Below are 22209 nucleotides of genomic sequence, written 5' to 3'. Positions count from 1 at the left end.
TTTACCGAGGAACGCGTTGAACGCGTCCACCTCCTCCACGCGGCCCTTCCTGGTGAAGTCACCGGCGTGCAGAAGCACGTCACCGTCGGGAATCGCGTGATGCATGCGCTCGATGACGCTGTGCGTGTCCGAGATGCAGACGAAGCGCACGGCGTCGTCTCGAACTGGCGTGTCCGCGGGGAGCGGAGTCACGCGTCGCACGACCTGGTTCCCCTTCAGGCGGCTCCATGCACTGTGCGGATCGTGGGTTAGAGGATGCACGGGTACGGCACCACCACTGCCCATGTCACACCAACACGCCCACGCAGCCTAGTTATCGTAGTTTCGTAATAGGACGCGCGGGCACGGTGGGGAAAAAAGCGCTCAATGCGCGGGAACGGGAAATGGCTGTGATGATGATGGTGGTTTGTTCCCTTCAACGGAGGAATTGCCCACAATTCCTGGGGCACAGTAGTTTGATTGCGCAGAATCAATTCGCTCTGCGTGACTAAACTAGAGTCCTCTTAGCTGTCATTGGTTAGATAATGAAGGGAAATTATTTTTTCTGCGATCATGCGCAGCTCCCAATCGTTCCGTAAGCGTATCGGTTCGCTTCGCTCTAGAGCGCCTGATTAGAGCGTCAATATTTCTTACAAGTTATGGAGGAAAAAAAAAGCTTTTTCTTCCTCATGTTACGAGTGCTACATGCTGATCTTTTTTAGGCGTTTTTCTTCAAGAAGCAATTACAAACGTGACGTCACATCCGCCAAGTGCTTTCTCTCACCTCATGCCTTACCCCCTCACCCCTTCATGCATCACCATTCATCGCTTGGTTTCTGTTCCCGTGTTCTAACGGTTCTGTGGAAGCAGTGGAAAGCTGTCGTTTGGGTTCGTCTGGCTAAAGTCCCTCATATGGCGTAGGGCAAGCCAAGAGGTGCCCGTGAAAGGGCGGCCGCCGATGCCAGCATTTCTTCGTGCTTTCCTAGACCATCGTAACCGAAGCCGCGGGCGTGTGTGTGTGTGAGCAGTACAGTACATGTGCGCTGCCGTAGCTGTCCATCCTCTAAGCCACGACTCCGACAGCGCGTGGGCCCGGCTAAAGCCGAACCAGACGGTGCGGGCCGTGGCCCCGCTCGCGTTGGACACGCCGGTGCGAGATGACGCTGTGCGCTTCGTGTGCATCTCGGACACGCACAACTGTGGCGGCCGCGGCACGCTGCACGCAGTGCCCGCGGGCGACGTGCTTCTCCACGCCGGCGACTTCACCATGGTGGGCTCTGCCGAGGAGGTGGACGCCTTCAACGCCTTCCTAGGTGCACACTCCGAGCACGCCTGTCATTGCTAGCCCAAACGGGTGTAGGCTGGCATGGATCCTTTGTCATCATCGCCGCGAATTGCCGGCTGCCGCAATGTATGCTTTATTGCAGAAAAAAGTGAAAGGTCGAGATTTGGACGCGCGCGCATCCCCGCAAAAAAGCATTCGAGGGAAGCATTGCGCAGGAACTTCCCCCACAGATTTCTTTCTGGCTGCACGGCCATCTCCGGAGCCTTGGTCGCTGGGTGTTCCTGGAACTGGCCTTGCTCGTATGCTGGCTAAAACTGGGGAAAAAAAAAAAAAAAATAGAGAGAGAGAGAGAGCAGAAACACATCGAGCACTTTTAAGGGAGCCAGCATTTTTTTTTTTTTTTTTGGCTCGCTTTATGGATTGCGGCTCCACTCGCGAAAGTTGCTCAATTGTGTGCGGAAAGATAGGCGAATCCAAATGCATTGATAGCAGTTCACAAGGGGAAACGGTGTACGTGCACTGCCTGAGCCCACCACCCCTTTTTGTCGTCTTGGCGCAGGGACGCTGCCGCACAGGCACAAGATTGTCATAGCAGGGAACCACGAGCTTTCTTTCGACCCCGACACCACCTGGCTAGCTGCGTCCAGGGAACCGGCGGTGGTAGATGAGGCGGTCGCGGCCATGAAGCGGCGCCTGGGCAACTGCACCTACCTGCAGGACGCCGAGGTGACCGTCTTCGGCCTCAAGGTCTACGGGTCTCCATGGTGGGCCCCTCCTCCTTGATTGCGCGCATGTGCTTGCCTTCATCACGGCTGCTGCAGGACATCACGTGCGGCCGCTCTGGCTACGTGTAGATCGTTCTCTATTCCTTGCCCACGGGGTTCTCATAATCTTGAGCGCCAATTTGTTTCCTGACGCTTGCTTCCCATCTGTGATCACCACAGCTGCCATCCTCATTTACTGGGCTCTGTGGACTGACAATGTGTGTGGCAAAACTCTAAGCTCCTGCCCCGAGTTGGCATTAAAGATAGATATGTGTCGGCCTTAGTTGCATGCGAATCCTGTGCTGGATTTTTTCCCGGTGGCGTGGATGCACAGCTGTTGTGGAGGGCAAAAGTTGTGACAGCCAGGGGGACCATGAAGTCGGCATCCGATTGAGTGGGCTGATTTTAAAGTTCCCACCGTGGTGTAATTTTGTTCAGTGGCAAAGGTTGCGGCCGTCATGGAGCAATTCGTGGCAGATTTCAAATTACCCACCTCACTATTACGTGCTGAGGGCTATACTCGGTGATCAAGTGTAGTGCTAAAACCGAGCGCCATGCAAGATGAAAGACTGGCTGGGATGGGCCCTCAGTGGTTGAAGAAACGGATGACGGGATGAGTTGGTAATTCTTCCTTGTGGAAAGCTGGCGCAATGTTACTGGAGTTGTTTGAAGATGGTGCAGTGCCCTCGTAGTGTTCAACCCTGGTTGATTTCCTCTGTGGTTTCTCTGTCAACCCCTTACTTTTGCATCTCTGAGCACAGTGTGTGAGCTGAAAGCCCACAAAAGTGTTCCATTTTGTGGCTGCTCTTGTTGGCATCAGCCAGTCATGCAGATTACTTTCAGCACCACAAGTTGAGTGCAGGAACGCCGCTGGTGACCTGCCACCCTTTCTTCTCATTCATTGGCAGTTTACGTTAAAATTGTCATGCGGCACGGCAGACTCTTGTGTGGAAGTAGCGTCTTTCTTGTTCATGCATCCCTCTATGTGTTCCAGTAACATTTAGTGCTGGCATGCGTCTGCTGCAGAGAAGGGCTATCCCGTGACTTGTGTCTGCTCCCCCTATCGCGGCCACTTTGTCGCCGTCATCATCGTCTGGCCTTGAGGGGCAACTGAAGTGAATTAGTCCCAGTCGTGCACGTGGCTGCATTGTGCAGTTAAACCGACGTGATGCATAATGTGGCCTTTCAACCTCTGCTGCAGTGGGTGGCAGAAGGGCGCTACATCCCCATGTGGCTACACCAACTGCCACAGTGTGCTTGTTGTGGTACCTCAGCCAATTTCACGGTTAATATTGTCTTTCATGCATTTGTGTTCCTGGTGTAACACGCTAGCAGTGTGCTAAATTTACGTCTGCGACTGGCTAGTGCGGCATTGTAGCAGAAATGAGAAAATCGGCGGTAGGCTGGGGTGAGGGAAGCAACACCTTTGGATGCAGTTTTCTCGTTGAAAAACTGTGCGTAAATTTGGACAAAATAAGTCCGACCATGGCCTACACACTAAGCAGAAACCTGGCGGGATAAGTGGACAATGTTTACAACTTGCTTCATCGTCCTGCCTCTCGCGAGTGGCCCTTGACAAGACCGATGGGATGCCGTACGTTTGAGCGGCCAGGTGCGACAAGCAGCCCTGCCGCGGGTTCCGTTGTCGGCCTGCAGGCAGCCGTGTCACAACCACTGGGCCTTCAACCTGCAGAGGGGCCGGGCGCTGCTGGACAAGTGGGAGCGCATCCCGGCCGACACGGACGTGCTGCTCACGCACACGCCGCCCATCGGCCACGGGGACCTGTGTGTTCTGGACCAGCACGTCGGCTGCGTCGAGCTGCTCAGCGTCGTCCAGAACCGCGTGCGGCCACGCTACCACGTCTTCGGGCACATCCACGAAGGTACCGCTGGGCCTTTTCCCAGGGCTCTTGCATGCACCTCGGCCCGTGTTTCGGCTTCCCTTCTAGCCAGGACTTGGTTTGTCCCTGTTCTAGCTGCCTCCCTCTGGTTTTTGAGAGCCCTGTGCGACTCCCCCCCCCCCCCCCCCCCCCTTTGTAGTTGGGGGACACATCTGTGCTCTCCTGTATGTGCCTGCCCAGAACAGTTCCTGGGCAGTCCAGAACTGCACCCACAAGGGACCGTTGGTGGGCAGAAGAAATGCGGGGCTGCTCTGGAGCAGTCCAGAGTGACAAATGAGAGAGACGAACTGTTGCTGCTGGCATCAGTTCCGGTGGGAGAGGCGCTTTTGGTGTGAGGTCATCTGTTGTGGGCACGGCTGGCAACTGTGCCTGCCAAGCGACAGGGGTGACGACATCCAACTTCAGTGCACAGGCGTGCTGCTCGCCAAGGTCACCTTTCCTTTGTGTCGCCTCGTCCACCATGTTGTGCCGTGGTCCTCCTTTCTACACTCCTGTTGCCGATGCACCCGATTCCAGTTTCAGGCCAGTGCTCGCTTCCGGCCACTGCTGTCCTAGTTCTGAATTGGCAGTGGCAACACTAGTGCCCACGAGAGATTGTGCGATGAGCCCAGTAATGATATTGCATTCAAGAGGTGTTAAACCGCTTGGGATTGGGAGTGGCTGTGACTGTTGGATGGAGTACTTGCGTCCCATGCAAAAGACCTGGGTTAGAATCCAAGCTGGGATCATTTTTCTTTACATGTAACTTTCAAGTCCTTTTTTTTCTTTCTACAATTTGGTTTTCAACACGCCTTCCTTGACAAAGCACTGAAAACGGTTAAAGTGCCTGCAAGCTAGTACATGGGTGCAGTCAATGGCAGGACTCTCGCCTTGCAGGTTTGGGCAAAACAGGCACATTAGAAGTGAACACAAAAACACTTCCCATTTTTATTCACTGGCTGTATTGCTCAATGGGTGCTATTCAGAGCGCCCCCATCCACACAACAGCCAGCACAGTTTGGCGAGAAGCGAAGCATGATAGGCGCCGCCGTGTGTTTATTTTCAGTCATTAGTCAAGTCCTGGCAGACCGAGCTGGCTCTTTACATCAGAAGATGAAATAGTCAAGTGCATAATGAAAACATTGCCCTATCCTGCAGAATGATACAGGTAGAAGCAAACCAAGACGTGACCAGAACTAGTGCAACTGCTGCCATGGGATTGCATTTCATGTAGCAACAATAGCATTTGTTGAAACTTGTGAGCAGTTTTGGCCTGAAAAGCCCAAGTGGGCAGTGTGTTGGCGTTTGAATGAGTTTGTGTACAGGAAAAACCACCTACGTTTTTGCACATGACCTATGTTTTTGCACATACGTTGTGACGGGACAGGGAGTGGCTGAGAACAGTGTGTGGGTGGCATGCCTCTACACTGTTCCTAGCTCCTTTGGGTGCACTGTGTCTACATTTGCCACGTGCTAATGGCCACGGCTCGTTTTGGTCCTCCTCCTCCTCCTCCTCAGGCTATGGCATGACGACCGACGGCCGGACAGTGTTTGTGAACGCTGCCACCTGTGATGTCCATTACAGAGCGGTGAATGCGCCCCTCGTGTTTGACCTCCCGCTCCCGCAGGGCGTTTCCAAGAGCCACTGACTCACTGCTGGACAGCGCTGACACTGAGCAGCTTCATCTGCACATGTTCACGGACCTATATGTGCTGCTGCGGCCGTTATGGCTGGACTATTTCTTTAGAATGGCACAGCACGTTTGAGCCAGCATTTCGAATTAAACCAGCAATTCGAATTAAGCGAGCTTGAATTAATGAGGTTTGACTGTGTTCCCATCTGTGCATGAGCTACAGCTCTGCACTGCATGTCTCCATCTGCGGTCAGCCATTGTGCGTAATGCAAAGTTATCTCGTTTTGCACTTTGTACAGCGAGGAACTTTAGTTGCAAGTGCTGTTTTCGGCACGGAATGCTTCAGTGGGACTCGGCCCTACATTTTACGCGCTCGGGCAGGCATGCCTGGCTCACAGTACTCAACCAACGCCTTGCTGTCTCCAAATCGGGCATCATTGCAGCTGCCGCACCTCTGCTGATTGGTTTACAGTACGACTGCGGGGCTTTACACTGGACAAGTTTCACTGCCCAAGGTGTGGGATATTAATTTTTCTTCTCACAATGCTCTGGTGTTCCTCGGGTGCATTTCCAAGCGCACCTGATTTGCTTGCCTGTTGGTGGCTTCTTTCCTCCTCGGACTTGCTTGTCTGGCTGGACGGCCTTCTAGAAGGCTCGTATCTGCATTTCGGGCACGTGATGGCTTCCTCTGACAATGGTCAACTATTAAATGGTGTGCAGGGGAAGCTTCTGGTCCTCTCTGCAGCAACAGAGACCAGCCCAACTTCCCTTGCACACCACCAGCCAATGGGTGGGACCGACGTGGTGCTGTCCCTGAACGAGTGGCGACCTCTTCCTACCCAGCAGTGCAGGAGTCGGTGATGCCAGATTTTTCCGAGTGCACCACCCTCAGCCCCCCCGTCCACGCAGCTGTTTCCCCACCCCGAAGTGTGTTGAAACAAGTGCGCTCAAGAGCTGGTGAGGGGACAGCCTTGCGTGGTGACAGGCTCAACCGAGCACTGTTCTGTCTTCCTCCGCCTGTGCCGAGCTCCCTGGCAGCTCGCAACAAGGCCTTCGTGACTGCACGTTCCAGTCAAGGCGCACCGTGACCGTTGGCCAGTGGGAACCTCGCCTACAGCCCCCTCAGTGCTTCGAAGGGCCATTGTTTGCGAACTTGGGGCTACACCGTGTGCATGCTGCCCAAGTGGCACCCATGCAAAAAGAAAGTGCGGGAGGTGGTTGGGAAGTCCGCTTGTGTTACTCACACGTCACACAGTACCTGTAACACGTTCTTTGTTCTTTCCTGTCAGCATGACGTTCAGGACGGCCCTATGACTGGTGTGATACACACTCAAACCTTGCGTTTTCACTGCAGCTCATTTTGTAGCAGCTGTGTCGACTTGGGGTCAACTGCGACGAACACAATTGATACTGTTTCTGGTTTGTTTCGTACGAATCTATCACTGAGCTGTCTACTGCATATCCGAACTGCAAGTAATGCATGGATTGGTGGGGAAGTGAGATGCCATGCGTTGGGGTGAGCTTCCTTTGATTTTTACGAACTCCTAGCTCATGCGCAAGGTGCACACACCGCCGCTACACGTGCCGTGGGCGGAGCACACAGCGGGGCGAGGCCGCATGACACTATCACGTGGCATTCAGCGAGAACGCAGGGGGCAAACCCGAAGCTGTGCTCACTGAGTACATTGTCTGTCTTCCCCGTCTCTGTGTGCATACATGGGTAAGACAATAGGCTCTCACTCCGTTTCTCTATTTGGTCCAGGTTCGATTCCTGGCGGTGCCAGTAATTTCTTTTATTTGTTCGCGGGAGTTTTCTGTTGATGTTGACGGACACGACCCTTGGGGGGGGGGGTCTAAAAAACCCGTGTAGAAATCAATGCAAAGTAGCCGCACTAATGACCCTTTCGAGGTGGCAGAGTAGCGCTGCATAGTTCTGTCCAGTGCTGCAGAGGGTGCCACCCTCAAAGGGACACTGCAGTGAAACACACCCGGAGCTCCCCCAATGACTCGCAGGCACTTTACAAAGCAAGAAGTGCCTTCACAGGTCCCCTCTAGTTACCAGCGTGCAGCCGTGCCCATTTATCTTACCTACACGAGCGTTTGAAAGGACTCAAATGGCCTTCGAAATTTTACGCCCTTTGAATTGTGAGGAGTTCGCCAGTCTGCACGACAGTTTTCAAAGGCTGTTGCATTCACCCGCCGTATGTTGGTGTTGCCACTGCTGTCCAGTTTCCTTCTCATAACTTGGCAAAACATTTGAATTTCGAATTTCAACTGCGCCAAAAAGCAACGTCGTGAGTGATAAAATGGATTACAAACTACATACACGCACAAAGAAGAATGGGCAATATATGGCTTCTGTGGGCTGTTTTTTCTTTTTTTACCACTGGCCACTTCCTGGCCAAGCAGCGAGAAATCCCTGGAATTCACCACGCGTGCCATGCTGACAATCTCACCACTTGGACAACCCGGGCCTCTAGCGGTGAGCAGCAAGACAGCCTACAGCAAGCTATTGACACAACAATGGGATGTCTCCAACCTAGAGGACTAACCTACTAAATCTGTCCTCCTCGTTCTTTGTGCTCGTACTAGGGGAAGAAAAGCTAGCACAACTCCCGATCCCCAGGTCAGCATATCCAGCGCTTCCATCCCTCAAGTTCCCACGCTTCGCATCTTGGGAGTTCCATTCCATCAAGACGGATCCGGGTCAGCTCTCCTACCGCAGCTACACTAGACAGTCTCCCAGCTGAAGCATCTCATCCGCCGTATCCAGGGCTCCTCATATGGACTGCGAGAGTCGGACACATGTCGCCTCGTACAAGCCTTGCTCACCAGCCGTATCACTGACGGGACCCCCTTCGTCAATCTGAAACCCCAAGAGACTAACAAGTTGGACGCCCTCATAAGAAAGACGTACAAATCAGCCCTCAGCCTGCCTACTCAGACGCTGCGAACGAACGTCTCATGAAACTTGGCCCCCACAACACCCTGAATGAACTCGTTGAAGCCCAGCGCGTGTCTCAGCTGCAAAGACTTGCCTTCACCCCCACAGGCGGTCAGGTTCTTCATCATATAGGCCGAACCCCGCCCCCTGCTCGTCTTAACCTCTAGCGCATCCCCCTTTCCATTTGGCAACAACTCGGAACAGCGCCCATACCCAGGCACATGCACCGCATTTACAACCGGGCGCAAAGAGAAGCTCGAGTACGCCACCTCGAGAAGCGTTACGGCAATGACCCGCTACACGGATGTTGCGCATCCCTCCCCCAATCCTCCGGCTACACTTCTCACCCTGGACACTTCTGGCAACACCCTTGCTGCGGCCACTTACCAAAATATGCCTACACCCGAAGCCCTGGCCATCGCCCATGCCATTACTGCACATCGAAATCAGCCTTATCTCACCATCATTAGCGATTCACAGCAAGCCTTACCCAGGCTACGGTGCCTGCCTCTGGACCTAGAAGTGACCATTGTCTGGACTCCTGGCCATGCCGGCCTGGTTGGGAATGAAGCGGCCCATGCCGCAGCCCGCGATCCGCACTACCGGGCACTCCCAACCTCAAGGACCGACACCGGGTGCTACCCTCCCACCACTGAAGACACGCTCCCTGCCTTTGATTCCACCTTCTGTTCCATAGTGTCCCACTACAGGCACACACAAAGAATGTACCCCTCCCTCCCAACACACCATGCCACCCTTTACCGCCGCCTGCAAAGTGAAACCTTCTATAATCGCCCCATCCTACACCACATCTCGCCATCCCTTTTCCCCTACAACTGCCCGCACTGTCACATATTACCACCTTGTTTTCTCTTGTCCTCACCACCCTAACCCCATCCCATCCCCCAACCCTGAGCAGTGGGAGTCCGAGCTGACCAGCTCGGCACCAGAGCGACAGCAAGCCCTGGTACAACGAGCTCTGGACACAGCTCGGACTTGCGGCCTCCTGGACTTGGGAGGCTGAGCACATCGTGGTGTGCACAATAAAAGTTCATTCCTCCCCTCCTACCACTGGTGCCAAGAGTACAAAGATACCTTGCAGTGTAGAATGACTGATGAAAAACTAAAGTGAAAAAAATATTCGACTCACTCTTTTAAGCCAAGGTTCATTCATAAATAATTGTTTGTGAATGTAGCATGCAGAAACTGTGCTTGGGAGTACAAACATTTGCGTTTCAGAGGCTTTTGAGAACCTCAAAAGTCTGTGGTGGTGCTGCTTTGGCATTTCAACCCGATGCCTTTGAAAAACATCCTGCTTCAGCTCAAAGGCCTTTGAAACGCCCATGTAGCAGGGGTATCAACCACATTTTTCTAGCGGAGCGGCCATCTTTTCCGTCATATGCTGCGCCTGGCAATTTCCTTTAATCAACCACGTCACTGATCCAATTCCCTATTTGCCGACGTCCGATCGTGCGTGTCACTGTGTTGACTCCTCCTTTGGCGGTTGTGTTCTCCTCCTAGTTTATTGCAGGGCGCAAGTTTGCTCCAACAAACCCTACTACTACAAGAGCCTTGTGTCGTTCCTCACTGCGTGACAATATTATCCACCATGAGCTGGGTGAAAGCAAACGTTTTGGGGCTGAGATAGCACGGAACATGTGAAATGGTGGCAGCTGGTGCGGCGACCACAAACGGCATTCTCTCACTCAGTACAAGGGCCCTCTTCCGAGATAACGGAGGCTCTGGACTGAAGAGTCGATTGACAGATTACACGTCTTTAACAACCTTGCTTCAAAGCAGGGGGGTTCCGGCTAGTTGGTAATCCACGAGCTACATGGCGCGAAAAATGACCAGGGACGAGAGCACGGCGCTTGTTTGTAGTCGTCTTTTCGTCCCTGGTCTTTTTTCGCACTGTGTAGCTCACGCTTACTTCAGTGTGCCTTTAGCACTGCACCCTCGAAACAGGTAATGAATTTGTTCCCTTTTGTAAAGCAAAACCAGTGTTCTCAGGTGTGCACATTAATGGCCAACTGCACTCAAATTTCATCTCGGCCAAATTTCCTTTGAATGCACAGCACGTACACCAAACCAATTGGGACATGACTGGTAGTCCGTGAAATGTGTTGTTAAATAGTTATAAGCATTTAAAAAAGCACCGTCGCAAGCGACGGTGCACCCGCCGGCGGATCAAGCCAACAGCTGTGAAGCAGAAGCGACATTGCAGCCGGCCCTGTGCTTTTTTCTACGGCCAGCCAGGAGAGCCAGTCGAAGTCGGCTGGATGCGCTCCTCCTAGGACTGCTGCGAGAGCCAAGTGTTGCGCGCAGGTTTGACTGCCTGGCCGGCTGGGCTGGCTGGAACGTCACTTCGGCCTGGCTGCGATGGCTGCGCTCTCCTCAATTTTGTTTCCAAAATCTCCGGGTCATTTGCACCGTGGATACGCGTATTTCAGCTGTCATATTTTGTAGTGTATTGCAGTCTTTTTAGGCAGACTAAATGGAAATGTTTTCAGGAGGTTGACATTTTGAGTGTAGTTGACCTTTAAGAAGCATAATGTCACGTGACTGTTCCCAGATGTGAAGGAAGCATATGACTGTAGTTGTGCGCTGCTGTGTTATGTTCTGAACCAACCACAACAGAGCCTCCGGCACAGTTTCAGAGGCCCTCAGTTTTCTGATCAGTTCATGTCGGGTAAAAGGAAAATGTAACGCCGAAGGTTGTCAATGCTTCTTCTGCGTGACTAGGCACACTTCTCTGCGAGGAGACAGTGTGAACTGAAAGAGACAAGGCCGCAGACGTATTACACCAGTTTAACTTTATTGTATCATCTCACTTATGAAAAGCGCTTGTAACGACAGGCACTCTCTGCTTTCCCCCCTCCAAAGAACGCCTGCAACACTCACTCGGCTACAAGATCAGACATCGAGACAGCGCATCCCCATCTGGGAGCTCTGTTCACTCTTGCACACCCGAGCCAAATTCCTTGCAGAAATAAAAAAGGCATTGTTTGCACTGGGCAATGCTGACACTCTGGCAGCACACACCTGCTTTCCATGAAAGCTTCCAAGACCTGCGTGCAATTCTTTACAATGTTAAAAGTGTTTTCCCCTGGACTCTGTGCAGGGGGCACACGTGAAACGACATAGGCGCACACATATAGTACGTATATATAATCTAAATTTCAGAGGAAGCATTTCTTTTTACAGCAAAATGAAACTTGCAGTTGCGAGGAGACCTCGTCTCGTTCTGTCTGGTTATAACTGTGGGTAAGACAATGGCACAAGACGTCACCTGAACACCTCACATTGCTTTTTTTCATAGCGCACTGCACGACTGTACTGTTCTTGGGTACACCAAGTTTTTGCCCTTTGTTACTGCAAGCGAAAATACATGCGCCTCGGAAGAGATGAAACACGAAGCTTCGTTACTCCCGGGTTCAATGCCACAAAGGAACACCAGCAAGCCTAATGCCATTCCTCAAATCTAAAAGCAATGCCAGTTAAAAGCTTGGAAGCAATCTTCCTCAGTGCCTATTCAGGAGGAACAAGGGATGTACAAGCAGGCGTAAGAATTTCAGTTTGGTGTTTGCTAACATTTCACTCTGAGCATAAACAAAGGGGGGGGGGGGGGGTGCAGATTTACAATAGCTGTACTCGGCATTACGTGGCCAGGAGCGAAAGCAATAGCAGGCAATGAAGTGTGGGTGCACCACCCATGGGTGCACCAGAATCGCACGAACTGGTGGGAAGCGTTGCCCTGCTAGCTGGGCCCCTCGCTCCTTTCACCAGCACCTGCCTGGGCTCTGGCGTTGTGCAGAGGAAGAGTTTGTGGACACTGCTGCCTGGCCACTGTGTCTGCATCCACCACAGCATTTCATGGAATGGGCAAATTACGCCCACACCAGACCACTGGACTCGACAATCGTATTTGGGGGTTATTTCCACGCCTCTCCCACAACAGTGCGAGCCATACGAGCAGCTCACTGGCTTACTGAAAAGCAACAGTTTCCACATCTTGCCAAACTGAATGGTTCTCCAAAAGCTTCGACTAGTAACTACAGGCTTGTGCATTTTACAGGCGAAAATGTGCACACTCAAACCTGGATTAAAGAAAGAAAGAAAAAAAAAAAGAGAGGAAGGCAATGATAGAAATCACCCCTCGGCCGATCCTTTCATATTGGCTCTAATCGTGGACACCATATAGGAAAGTGAGAAGAAAGCAGAGATCAAGACTTATGCAAAGGCTACTGGACGTACAAAAGTGGTACCCAAACATCACCATTTCCCCCTCTGCAGATCTCGCAAAATTTCTGTTAACTTCAAGGCTGTATGGCGCCACTTTTTTAGCCTGTGGGCACAACACTTGAGTCCTGCTCTGAGAGAGCTTTCTGACCAATCTACATATGCGCATCCACCTCACCTGCTCAAAGCTGTTTTGAAAAGACTGCTATAAGTATAAGCGCGGCAGCTTCTAAGCGAAGTGCTAGGTTCCAGTTGCATGTCCGTTGCATGGCACAGCGGTTACTGGCACCGCCCAAGACTCCCAGCTGCACGAGTGCTGGCTCGTACAAAAGGCCACTTGAAGGAGCACAGCGTGCGCATCCCTCGTGCGTCCCATCTTAGATCCCACTCGGTGTGGTCGGCAGCTCACTGGATGCAGAAAACTCGGTGTTCAGTGCCCAGCCAGAACACTGCCTTCCCACAACAGCTGAACGAGGATGGCCAGGAAAGCCAAATGAACCAAGCTGACACTTGAGGGAACGCATCCATGTTTGCAACATAACCACTACAACAGCGTTAACAGGAACAGCCACTCGAATCGCGCATTATTCCGACCGTCATGTCGGCACAGTGCAATGTAATAGGGAAAAAGAAAAGAAGCAGGGACAAGTACGCCTTGCAGTGAGTTGCAGCACTTGTGACAGTTGAAAGGTAGCGTATGGAACACAACAACTGGCACGGGGAGCTGCACGCATGCTGGTGGTGGACAGCGCACAAACGTCAACGGGAGCAAGGTGCGCGACTCATCCCAGTTGTCCGACCCCACTAGGCAGCCAGAAACTAGCGGGAAAAGCGGCGCGCACCTCGGAAGGGGCTGCCAGTGTGGTGCCCTCCCAGGCAGGCAGGAGAGAGAGAGAGCCCCCCAATGCCAGGCGTTCCCAGGCTACAGACGTCGTCGCACACGAGGGGACTTTGCGGAGCAAAGTCGGGGCGCAGTGGAGGCAGGAGAGAAAGCAGGGGGGAGGGGAAGAAAGGAGAAGAGGACACTCGTACAGGGTGTGGCCCTCAGCCCCCGCCGCAGCAGCTCGTCTTCTGGGCGGGGCTGTCGTCGACGATGACGACCGTGCGCCGCGAGTTCCCTCCTCCCCCGGCCCCCCGGCCGAGGCTGTTGCGGTGCTGCTCGTCGTTGGTGGCTGCCACCTGCATCATGCCTGCACAACAGAGGGAGGGGGGGTGGACGCGTGAGTGAGCGGGGCCGAGAGGGGCAAGAAGGGAAAGGGCAGGGCCACGCACGCTTGCTGAGGTCCAGGAAGAGGTCCTCGATGCCCCGGTTGAGCTTGGCCGAGGTGTGGAAGTGGGTGGCCCCCACCGAGGCGGCGTACTCCTCGGCCTCGGCGGCCGACACGTTGCGCTGCTTGTCCAGGTCTACCTTGTTGCCCGCTATGGTCAGGCACACGTCCGTGCCCAGCATCTTGCGCAGCTCCTTCACCCAGTTCTTCACCTGCACCAGGGGAGGGCACGCTGCACTGCAAGGCACCCGAGTGCAGCTCAGGGCAGACACACCGACACTGGCGTTTGGTTGGGGGGGGGGCGACCCTCCGCACTCGGCTCTGGGGATGCCTCATGGACGAATAACGCCTCACTGAAAACCAGCGGCCACACTTGCAGCAGCAGGGTCGGTGCACGTGTGTGCGTGAGGGGGGCCAGGGTGGAGAGAGGAGGGAGCGCACCTTGAGGAAGGATCCCTCGTCGGTGATGTCGTACACCAGCACTGCCCCGTTGCTGTCCCGGTAGTAGATGGGCCCCAGCGCATGGAACTTCTCCTGGCCAGCCGTGTCCTGCAGCATGCACCCACCCACACGGGGCCCCTCATCACTGCCACTGCAGGGCTCCGATACAACTCGCTCCCGGCGCACATTCAGCTTTGCAGCCAGTCCCCTGGAGGGGTTAGACTGACTCTACGGGACTCGAGTATTCTTCCTTGTGACCAGTTACGACCTCGCCTGCGAAGTTTGCTTCCCTTCATATTGTGCACACTTGCAGCAAAGCACGACTGCGGCAGAAGTGTGAGGATACAGTTACACTGCAACAACAATGCTGCCACCCCGACGATACAAGTGGCCACAAGTGTCGGGAGCATGGCGGTCTTGCTCCCATGCGCTCGTTGGGAATTCAATGCACTTCTTCCCTGCATGACGGAGCTGTAATGCGCGTTTGCCGCCAATCTGCCTTGCTCTGATCTATCGATAGCAATACTAAAGAAGGCGATTCCCAGTCTTCCTTGTTGACAGCAGCAGAAAATGCAGCGTGCTTAGCTCAGCCTTCCAAAAAATAAAATATTGGAGAACGCGAGGCTTCTCGACACATCCAGTGACCCTACGAGTTTGTTTTGTGCATCAGAACATGACCACGATGCCAATGCCAGCCAAGTTGGAACCAACCAAATGCGTAAGCCAATACCAAAAGATGTCAAGTAGCTTACAAGACTGCCACACCATCGATTCATGCCCATCTCGGTGCGTGATGATGTTGAGCAACTCACTGCAGAGGGTTAGTTAAAATGACAAGTGTGCAGTTATTGTGACAGGGAAAGAGATTAACCTTGGCAGGGCACAGCACGAGCAGACGCAGCAAGAACAGCCACACAAAGGGTGCCGACCCACAACTGGTAATGCTTAGAAAGGAGCGCAGGTACTCATTCTGCCCGTACACTCAAGTGCAGTGAAATAACAAATGCAAGCATAAAGGAAAACAAAAGACATCGCAACTGCACACACGGCTAGGACAAATGCGGAAGCACTTTTTCTACCTAGCACAGTGTCGGGGAAGGCAAGCGTTCCCGCTTGTGTGGCAGGACTGGACAACGTTGCGCATCGACTGGTCCTCGTGGGTGACCAAGAAAACAGTGAGCAGCCACATGCTCGGCAGGGTGCCCACAGCTGGGAAGAGGCCACCTACTCGGGCATCCCCGCACAGGCGTGTTCACGTAGCAACCGGGCACCCCATGCCCACTTTACCGCAAGTCGGGGGCACGCAATACACAACACGTGCAGTTGCTGAAGTTGTTCCACAATCGGCTCACTCCTGCCCCAAGCTTGGGAAATGTTTGTGCACAACAGGTGCACCCAGGAACACTGATCCTTTTGCACACATGCCAAAACACCCTGCCGTGCATTTGCTTGGCAGCCCACTGAAAGCTTCCAGGGGTCACGAGGCAGGCCACTGGGGCAGACTCACCCAAATGGCCAGGTGCACCCGCTCGCCGGCTATGTTCAGCCGCTTGTCCAAGTAGGAGGCCTGCGGGGGGGAAAGAGCAAACGCCCACGTTGCCACCAGCCCATCTCTGCGGCAAGCCTTCCCTGCAGGAGGCTGCCGACAACAAGGCCGGGGCCTGCATTCCGCCCCCACCCTGCTGCTGCACGAACATAACAGGACACGCCACGGCAACCCACCTGTATCCCGCAAAGTGTCCGCAGACGCTCTACTCTTCTGAAGCACAGAATCTCCCGACAGGGCAACTTTTTTCAACCACACCAAGAGCTGACCGAGCCCCCTCCTATTTCTCAATGATTTAGCACAAGTTGTGATTGATGATTCAATCAAATTATTTGCTGACGATTGCGTACTCTTCAAAGAAATATCGTCCAAGGAGGACTGCATCATACTACAAAATAAGCGTTTGGCAATTGGTGCGATCGATGGGGCCTGTTGCTCAACAACGAAAAACAGTACTCCTGCGGGTAACACGAAAGATGCATCCAAGTACCTTTTCTCATACTCTTTGAAGCAATGCCATCACACCAGTTCAAGAATACAAGTACCTCGGGGTTGTACCCTATCTTCCAAACTAAGTTGGCCCGAGCATGTATGCAACATCTATATATTGTTTCAAAAAAGCTCTGGTACCTAAAGCGGAAGCTCAAAAATGCTCCACCAAACACTAAACTAATAGCATACAATGCATGTGTTTGAGCAAAATTAGAATATGCTTCAGTGGTTTGGGGTCCGTTTACTAAAAAAAAAAGACATTTCACAGTTAGAGAAGGTGCAAAGAAAAGCTGCCTGATTCATTAATAGGAAATATAGTAGGCATGACTCGCTGTCTCTTTTGATCAGAGAAAATAATATTAAAACGTTTTATGCTTCGTACACAGGTTCGTCAGCTGATATTTCTGCATGGTTTCTTGTCAGGCAAAATAAAAATAGCTCCCCCCGCCTCGTTACACCACGCATAGCTAGGGCTACCAGGCACACTCATGAATTCTTATTAACACCTATTTTTGCTCGAACAGATGCCTTCAAAAACAGCTTTCTCCCCAGGACTGTTACAGACTGGTATTCTTTGCCGCCTAATGTTTTAGAAGCGTTGCAGTGTCATGTTTTTCCTCGTTAATGTGTTCTGTCATGTTTGTCTGGTAAATAAAATATGTGTATAAGATGCAGGGTACCATGAATTGCCTCTGATATATTTATTGCCCATGCTCTTTTTCGTACTCGTCTCATCATTCCTATGTTTTGTGTAGCCCCTCCTGCTTGGGTCAAAGTTTTGACCTGCAGTATCTGTAAATAAATAATCAAGTAAAAAACAAGCTGCATACTAGAGCAGGTGACTTAACACCCTGATTAAAAAAAAAATACATTCTTCTGGGAAAAGCAGGGAGTAAGGTTCAGCTTACAGCTGATACAATGGGAGCAGTGCGCAATTGTTCAGATCATGAACAAGACGACCATTTTGACGAAGAGCTAAAGCGCAGCGCAAGATGAGGGACAAGCAACGCAAAGAAGACACTGTGTGCCTTCTTTGCGTTGCTTGTCCTTCGTTTTGCGCTACACTTCAACACTTGGCCATGTGCCAACTCGCCCAAACCACTGCTCCGCTGAACAACCATTTCGCGTGAACTGGTGGCCCGTTTACTGTGAAATCTCCAACAGAAGTTGCGCTTTACAGCAGGGTGGAGCGCACTACCAGGCCATTTAAATCAGGAAAAGTACAGCAGCACACTATTTCTTGCAAATAGTATCAAACAGGTGGAGGGCGTGTCTACCTACTCTTGCCAGAGGTAGCATCAAATCACCACTGTCTTTGGCAGGGCAAATAAAGAGCTACTAGCAGAGTTGCACTGGGTGCGGGATACCCAACTGAAAAATACAACTCCCCTGCTCACGTGACTGCAAACAAGCCAGCAGCAGAAAAGAAAAAAAAAAAAAAAAAAAAGGTCGTTCCACGTTTTTAGGAAGCATGAAATTCTGGTCAATATGAGCCACAAACTTCATACCGCACGGCACGCTAAAGGCGGAATAACTTTTTTTCCGAGTGAAAGATCACGTATTTCATAGCTCTTGGCTTTTGTTCAAGTACCAAAGACGTCCTGTTTGTGGAGAAAAGAAACACTTGAAGCTGGCATTCTTCTCTTCTCCCACTTCCCTTGTATTTTCCCGTGACATTGAAAAGCACGTCACAAAGTGGCGAGAGCATGCGGGGGCCCTATTTCCAATTTCACTTGATCGTCACCATTTTCCTGAGTGCCCGTTGTCATTGGCAAAGATTGGAGGCCTGTGAGGAAGGGCTGTTTTTTGATGGCTTCTTGGCGTGGCAGCAGCCAGGCAAACTTACTCATCGAGCCGGTGATTTCCAATGTGGTGCTGCTGCCTGGCAGCAGGTGCAGAAAATGCATGTGCGATTGCCAAATGCAGTCGTCTGCTGCCTCAGTTCATGCACTGATCTTCTCCAATTTTGCCACTGGCTGCTCCATACACATGTGCCAGTGGTAAGCATGTTGGGCTCTCGTGTCTGCCTGCACACATGCACCTTGTGGTAGCCCATGGCCCCATGCACACAAGGCAAAACATTTCGACAGAGCTGAAGCCGAAACAAAGGCCGCGGCATCCTATTTTGTAGTGTTTGCTAGCCGAGTGTTGTCTGGTCTAAAAAGTGCATGACCAAGCAAAAATTACCGCACACATTTATCTTGCATTCGCATGTCCCTGCTGCCACAGTGCTGGTTTCAGAATGCTCATCCAGGCTCCACTAGTCCCGCTCTGCTCATTCGATTTGTGATGTCACAAAATTTAGTGCGGGAAAGTGCATGGGATAGCTGTTCCTGTGCTTCTGGTATTACTAGGCAACTAGTGCTGCTGCGAGTGGCGTATATGTATTCACGGCAATCGGCCTTTGCATTTTACTGTCCCTTTACTTCTCTTAAAGCCCCGTTCTGTGCGCGGGGAACTTCGAGGTAAGTTTTTACAGCAGTAGCAGTCTGTACGTAACACAAGCGTTTTCAGTGTGGAGGTGACACGGTGGGTTCGTCACCTCGGATGTTGATTTTCTGTCACCAACGGTCGTAGCGACACACGGTGCCATTCCTTAGCTTTTGATTCTGCGCCAAGCGGCAATTCGTTACGCTGCCCGAGCGGAAGCAAAGCAGAGGGCAAGACACGATCCCGCAGGCGAGACATCAGGGATAAACAAACGCCAGCGATGACGACACCGTGAGAAACGCTCGGCGTTGGTTATTCGCAGCAATGCGCGACGGCTGAAGGCTGTTTCGTGCGCACGACTATTCGCGCCGCATAGACGGGCTGTTATCGCGCTCGCGAGCCATTCCTGCATCTGCATTAACGATACGAACCAAAGGGCAATCAGCCGCCGCCAACGTCGAGTACTGACGACGTCGGAAACGGCAGGGCGACCCGTGCCTCGAAACCGGCGGGTCCCTAGCGGTTAGCAGACGGCAGAAACGTTCGCGCTAGTCGTCGAGCGTAATACGTTGTTACGTTAGAAGAAAAAACACCGTGGCTGCGCGAGCATTTCCTCGACACAATCGGCTCTATCTACTGCCCGTGTTTAAGCCCTGAACGCGGCGACAAAAAATGCTGCGGGTCTGTCGGGGAGTGCTCTGGCTGGCACATGGGCGGATTTCCTGGCTAGCCCGGGCACTGATTTCATCGCTCTTGGAAACAGTTCCGCGACACTGCCTTCAGCTGTCCTCGCTGCCTGCCCGCCTGCACAGGCCTTGGGAGGCGGAGTGCAGGCCAGGTAAACACGGCCACCGACGCCCCGAACTAGCTCCGCCACGCAGTTCGGCCGGGCTGCGGATGTGCACGTCCCGCGAGCTGTTTACCTGCAGGGTGGAGAGGTGTTTCTCGTTGAATTTGTTCTCCACGTAGCGCAACACCAGGGACGTCTTCCCCACGCAGCCTTCGCCCAGCAGCACCACTTTGAAGGCGTAGCTGCGGCCCGAAGCATTCGCGACAGCCATCGGAGACTACCACGGCACAGTCCTTCCTTCGAAACCGCCCTGCTGCTGCTACGAATCGGCCGGCAGCCGCGCAGAGCCTAGGCAGCGTCGGGCCGTCATCGGAGCTGGCCACAAGCCGTGACAAGAAACAGCCAAGCGCTTCTCCCTGGCGGTCGACTTCGATGGGCACGAGTGCGCGCACGACGGTTGATGATAGCGGGACTCGGGGAGCTGCCGATTACTTGCCTCTGCAAGCCGAGACGCGTGAACGCACTCAACGCATAACCACTTGGTCACAACACCGACAACACAAGATCAATGAAGTCGTCGCGTCGTCGTTTCGGTCGTCAATCTTATCACAAAACTGTGTGAATGTCGCACTATCGCTATTGCTGTTCTTGCATTTTAGCTAAGTTTACCGCGAGTTATTTGGTTTGTAACCACTATAATATCGAAAAATAAACATTTTAGTGACAGAAAGCAAATAAAAATCGAAACTTGTTTAGCGCTACTAACCCATCGATGGCACAAATGTCGCTCACAAGCGTTACTTAATAATTTTCGGCAATTTGTTTTGACTCAGCGCGTATTCGCTGGCATTAGTTTGAAAGCAAAGTTTGTTTGTTAATGGGTCACGCCGAAGCTTGAAAATCAAAACCAATCATCAGCAACAACCAGTCGTAAAGATGGCGGACGGAGGAGGCGAGAGACAAGTGAGATTTTTCTTCCCCTGGCAGCCTTTTCCGATAAACTGTGCTCTATTCTTTCCCCGATGGAGAGTGCCACTTGCGCATTTCACTACACCAGTGGCCAAGATCTCATTTAGAATGTTTGAGCGGGCAGTAGTATTGCGCGCTCAGTGACCGCCGACCGAGGGAACGCTATGTGATATTTTGTTTCGAAATTGTTTTGACGTAAAGTGTTTCCCAGAGTGGCACACTTTCTGCCAGCGTTAACCGAAAGCCGAGTTCTCCTACTAAACGAGGCCGGAAACGGGGGCTGGTTTTAATACTCCTATCAGTGGCAGAGTTGCTGTTGATAGTTTGGGAAGTTCTTCAGCAGCTTTTGTTCGCGCCTCACCGCGTCTTGGGTGGCTGCGATCGCGTAGTGGCGAGTCGCACTTCACTTGTTCATCTCAGAAGTGGTGCAACGCAGGACTTTTCGAGTGGCGGCCTGTCCGGAGGTGACTGGCGTCACCCAAATATGTATCGAGCGAGGGGCGGTGGGTGATGCCAACGGCGGTCGCTCTGTGTTCGTTCCTTTCAAGGCTGAACGCCGTTTGGTGCACCGCTGTTATTTAGTTTTCCTTGGAGTAGTTTGGACGCGCCCTTCGTTTGAACTGAAATGGGGAGTGGAAGAGCGCCCCGTTTTTTAGATTGTTGGTACTATTTTACCGTTTTTAAATCTTAACGGTGCTGCCCTGTGAATCCACTTCTCAAAGGGCCATTAAAGGCTGAAAGACTCTTGCTTTAGCTGAAAAATCGAATTCTGCAAAGCTGTTGCGGCTTTTGATCGACGGCAGTCGAACCTGGCATTTCTCTGTCCTTTCCGTTCCATTGTGTTGATGTAAAATGTCACACATTGTGAAGGACTGCCTACAAAGTTATTGAAGGCATTTCCAACAGAGGAGGTGCTGCCGCCTAGGAGGAGCAGTGAGAACTCTCTCAGCGCAGCGGCTGACTGCCGGGCACGTTAAGTCCAGTAATCTCTGGAGTCCTGTTTGTCACTGTTGGTCGTAGCCAGACAGCGAAAAGGGGGCAACGGGTGTCGCGTTCTCTCACACAAATCTTCAGGTGGCACCTGTGACAAAGTGAAAAATGTGGCTGATCCCTCTTTCTTATGAATCGGTAAGACACGAAGGTGAAACGGGCCTTCACAGGAGCATTTAAATGTTTATTGTAAATTGATATGAACTTGCTTATCGCTATTTATATTTCGTCGGTATGGCATTGTTAGATGCATCAACATAGACACTGGATTACACGCGCCGGAGCATTGCGTAAATCCGGTTGGAACCCCAGGTGCTCGCAAACCGGGCGAACGGAATCGAATGAGTTGTCAGCGAATCGTTTGGTGAAGTCATGGTCCGCTACAGCGAAAGGAGCATGATTTGCGGGTCGGCAGCAGTCTTGTGGGTGTGCTTGGTGAGCGACGTCCTGCTGGCGGGTCGCTTGAGCAAAGGTGCGACCACATGCTCCGTGGCGTGTACGCCAGACGCGTGCGTTGCGATGAGCTCAGCTTGTGGAACGCCGCTGCCGCGTTCCACA

At 52.5% G+C, this 22209-nt stretch overlaps 4 protein-coding genes across 9 annotated transcripts in view; 2 read left to right on the top strand and 2 right to left on the bottom strand.

Moving 5' to 3' along the window:
* The window catches only part of LOC144142340 (UPF0046 protein C25E10.12-like), a 30614-nt gene extending 30217 nt beyond the window's left edge, over positions 1-397 (bottom strand). The window contains exon 1 of the mRNA XM_077673770.1: positions 6-397. Within this exon, the coding sequence (XP_077529896.1) occupies positions 6-285 (280 nt within the window). The 5' untranslated portion in view covers positions 286-397. The remainder of the gene's footprint in view (positions 1-5) is intronic.
* Positions 398-776: 379 nt separating this feature from the next.
* LOC144142339 (UPF0046 protein T07D4.2-like) lies at positions 777-5711 on the top strand. Its single transcript, XM_077673769.1, has 4 exons — positions 777-1292; positions 1824-2028; positions 3685-3911; positions 5427-5711. The coding sequence occupies exons 1-4, from the start codon at positions 1016-1018 to the stop codon at positions 5555-5557; spliced, it is 840 nt and encodes a 279-aa protein (XP_077529895.1). The 5' UTR covers positions 777-1015; the 3' UTR covers positions 5558-5711.
* Positions 5712-11281: 5570 nt separating this feature from the next.
* Positions 11282-20250, bottom strand: Rab21 (RAS oncogene family member Rab21). Its single transcript, XM_077673771.1, has 5 exons — positions 19826-20250; positions 15942-16001; positions 14435-14542; positions 13998-14205; positions 11282-13915 (listed from the first exon to the last, which is right to left on the bottom strand). Exons 1-5 carry the CDS (start codon positions 19961-19963, stop codon positions 13770-13772), a joined length of 660 nt encoding a protein of 219 aa, XP_077529897.1. The 5' UTR covers positions 19964-20250; the 3' UTR covers positions 11282-13769.
* A 99-nt stretch (positions 20251-20349) lies between these two features.
* Positions 20350-22209, top strand: part of Tbc1d15-17 (TBC1 domain family member 15/17) — a 65350-nt gene continuing 63490 nt past the window's right edge. The window contains exon 1 of one of the 6 annotated variants that reach the window (XM_077673758.1): positions 20350-20655. In XM_077673758.1, coding sequence (XP_077529884.1) covers positions 20629-20655 — 27 coding nt within the window. In that variant the 5' untranslated portion in view covers positions 20350-20628. The remainder of the gene's footprint in view (positions 20656-22209) is intronic. The other 5 variants (XR_013316951.1, XM_077673760.1, XR_013316949.1 and 2 more) reach the window with 5 other exon arrangements.

This window comes from Haemaphysalis longicornis, unplaced genomic scaffold, assembly GCF_048455015.1.
Source record: "Haemaphysalis longicornis isolate Haplotype H1 unplaced genomic scaffold, Haemaphysalis longicornis Haplotype H1 scaffold_6, whole genome shotgun sequence".
Classification (NCBI taxonomy): Eukaryota; Metazoa; Arthropoda; class Arachnida; order Ixodida; family Ixodidae; genus Haemaphysalis; species Haemaphysalis longicornis.
Note: the sequence above shows the minus strand (reverse complement) of the source record. Positions and strands in the feature narration are given on the sequence as shown.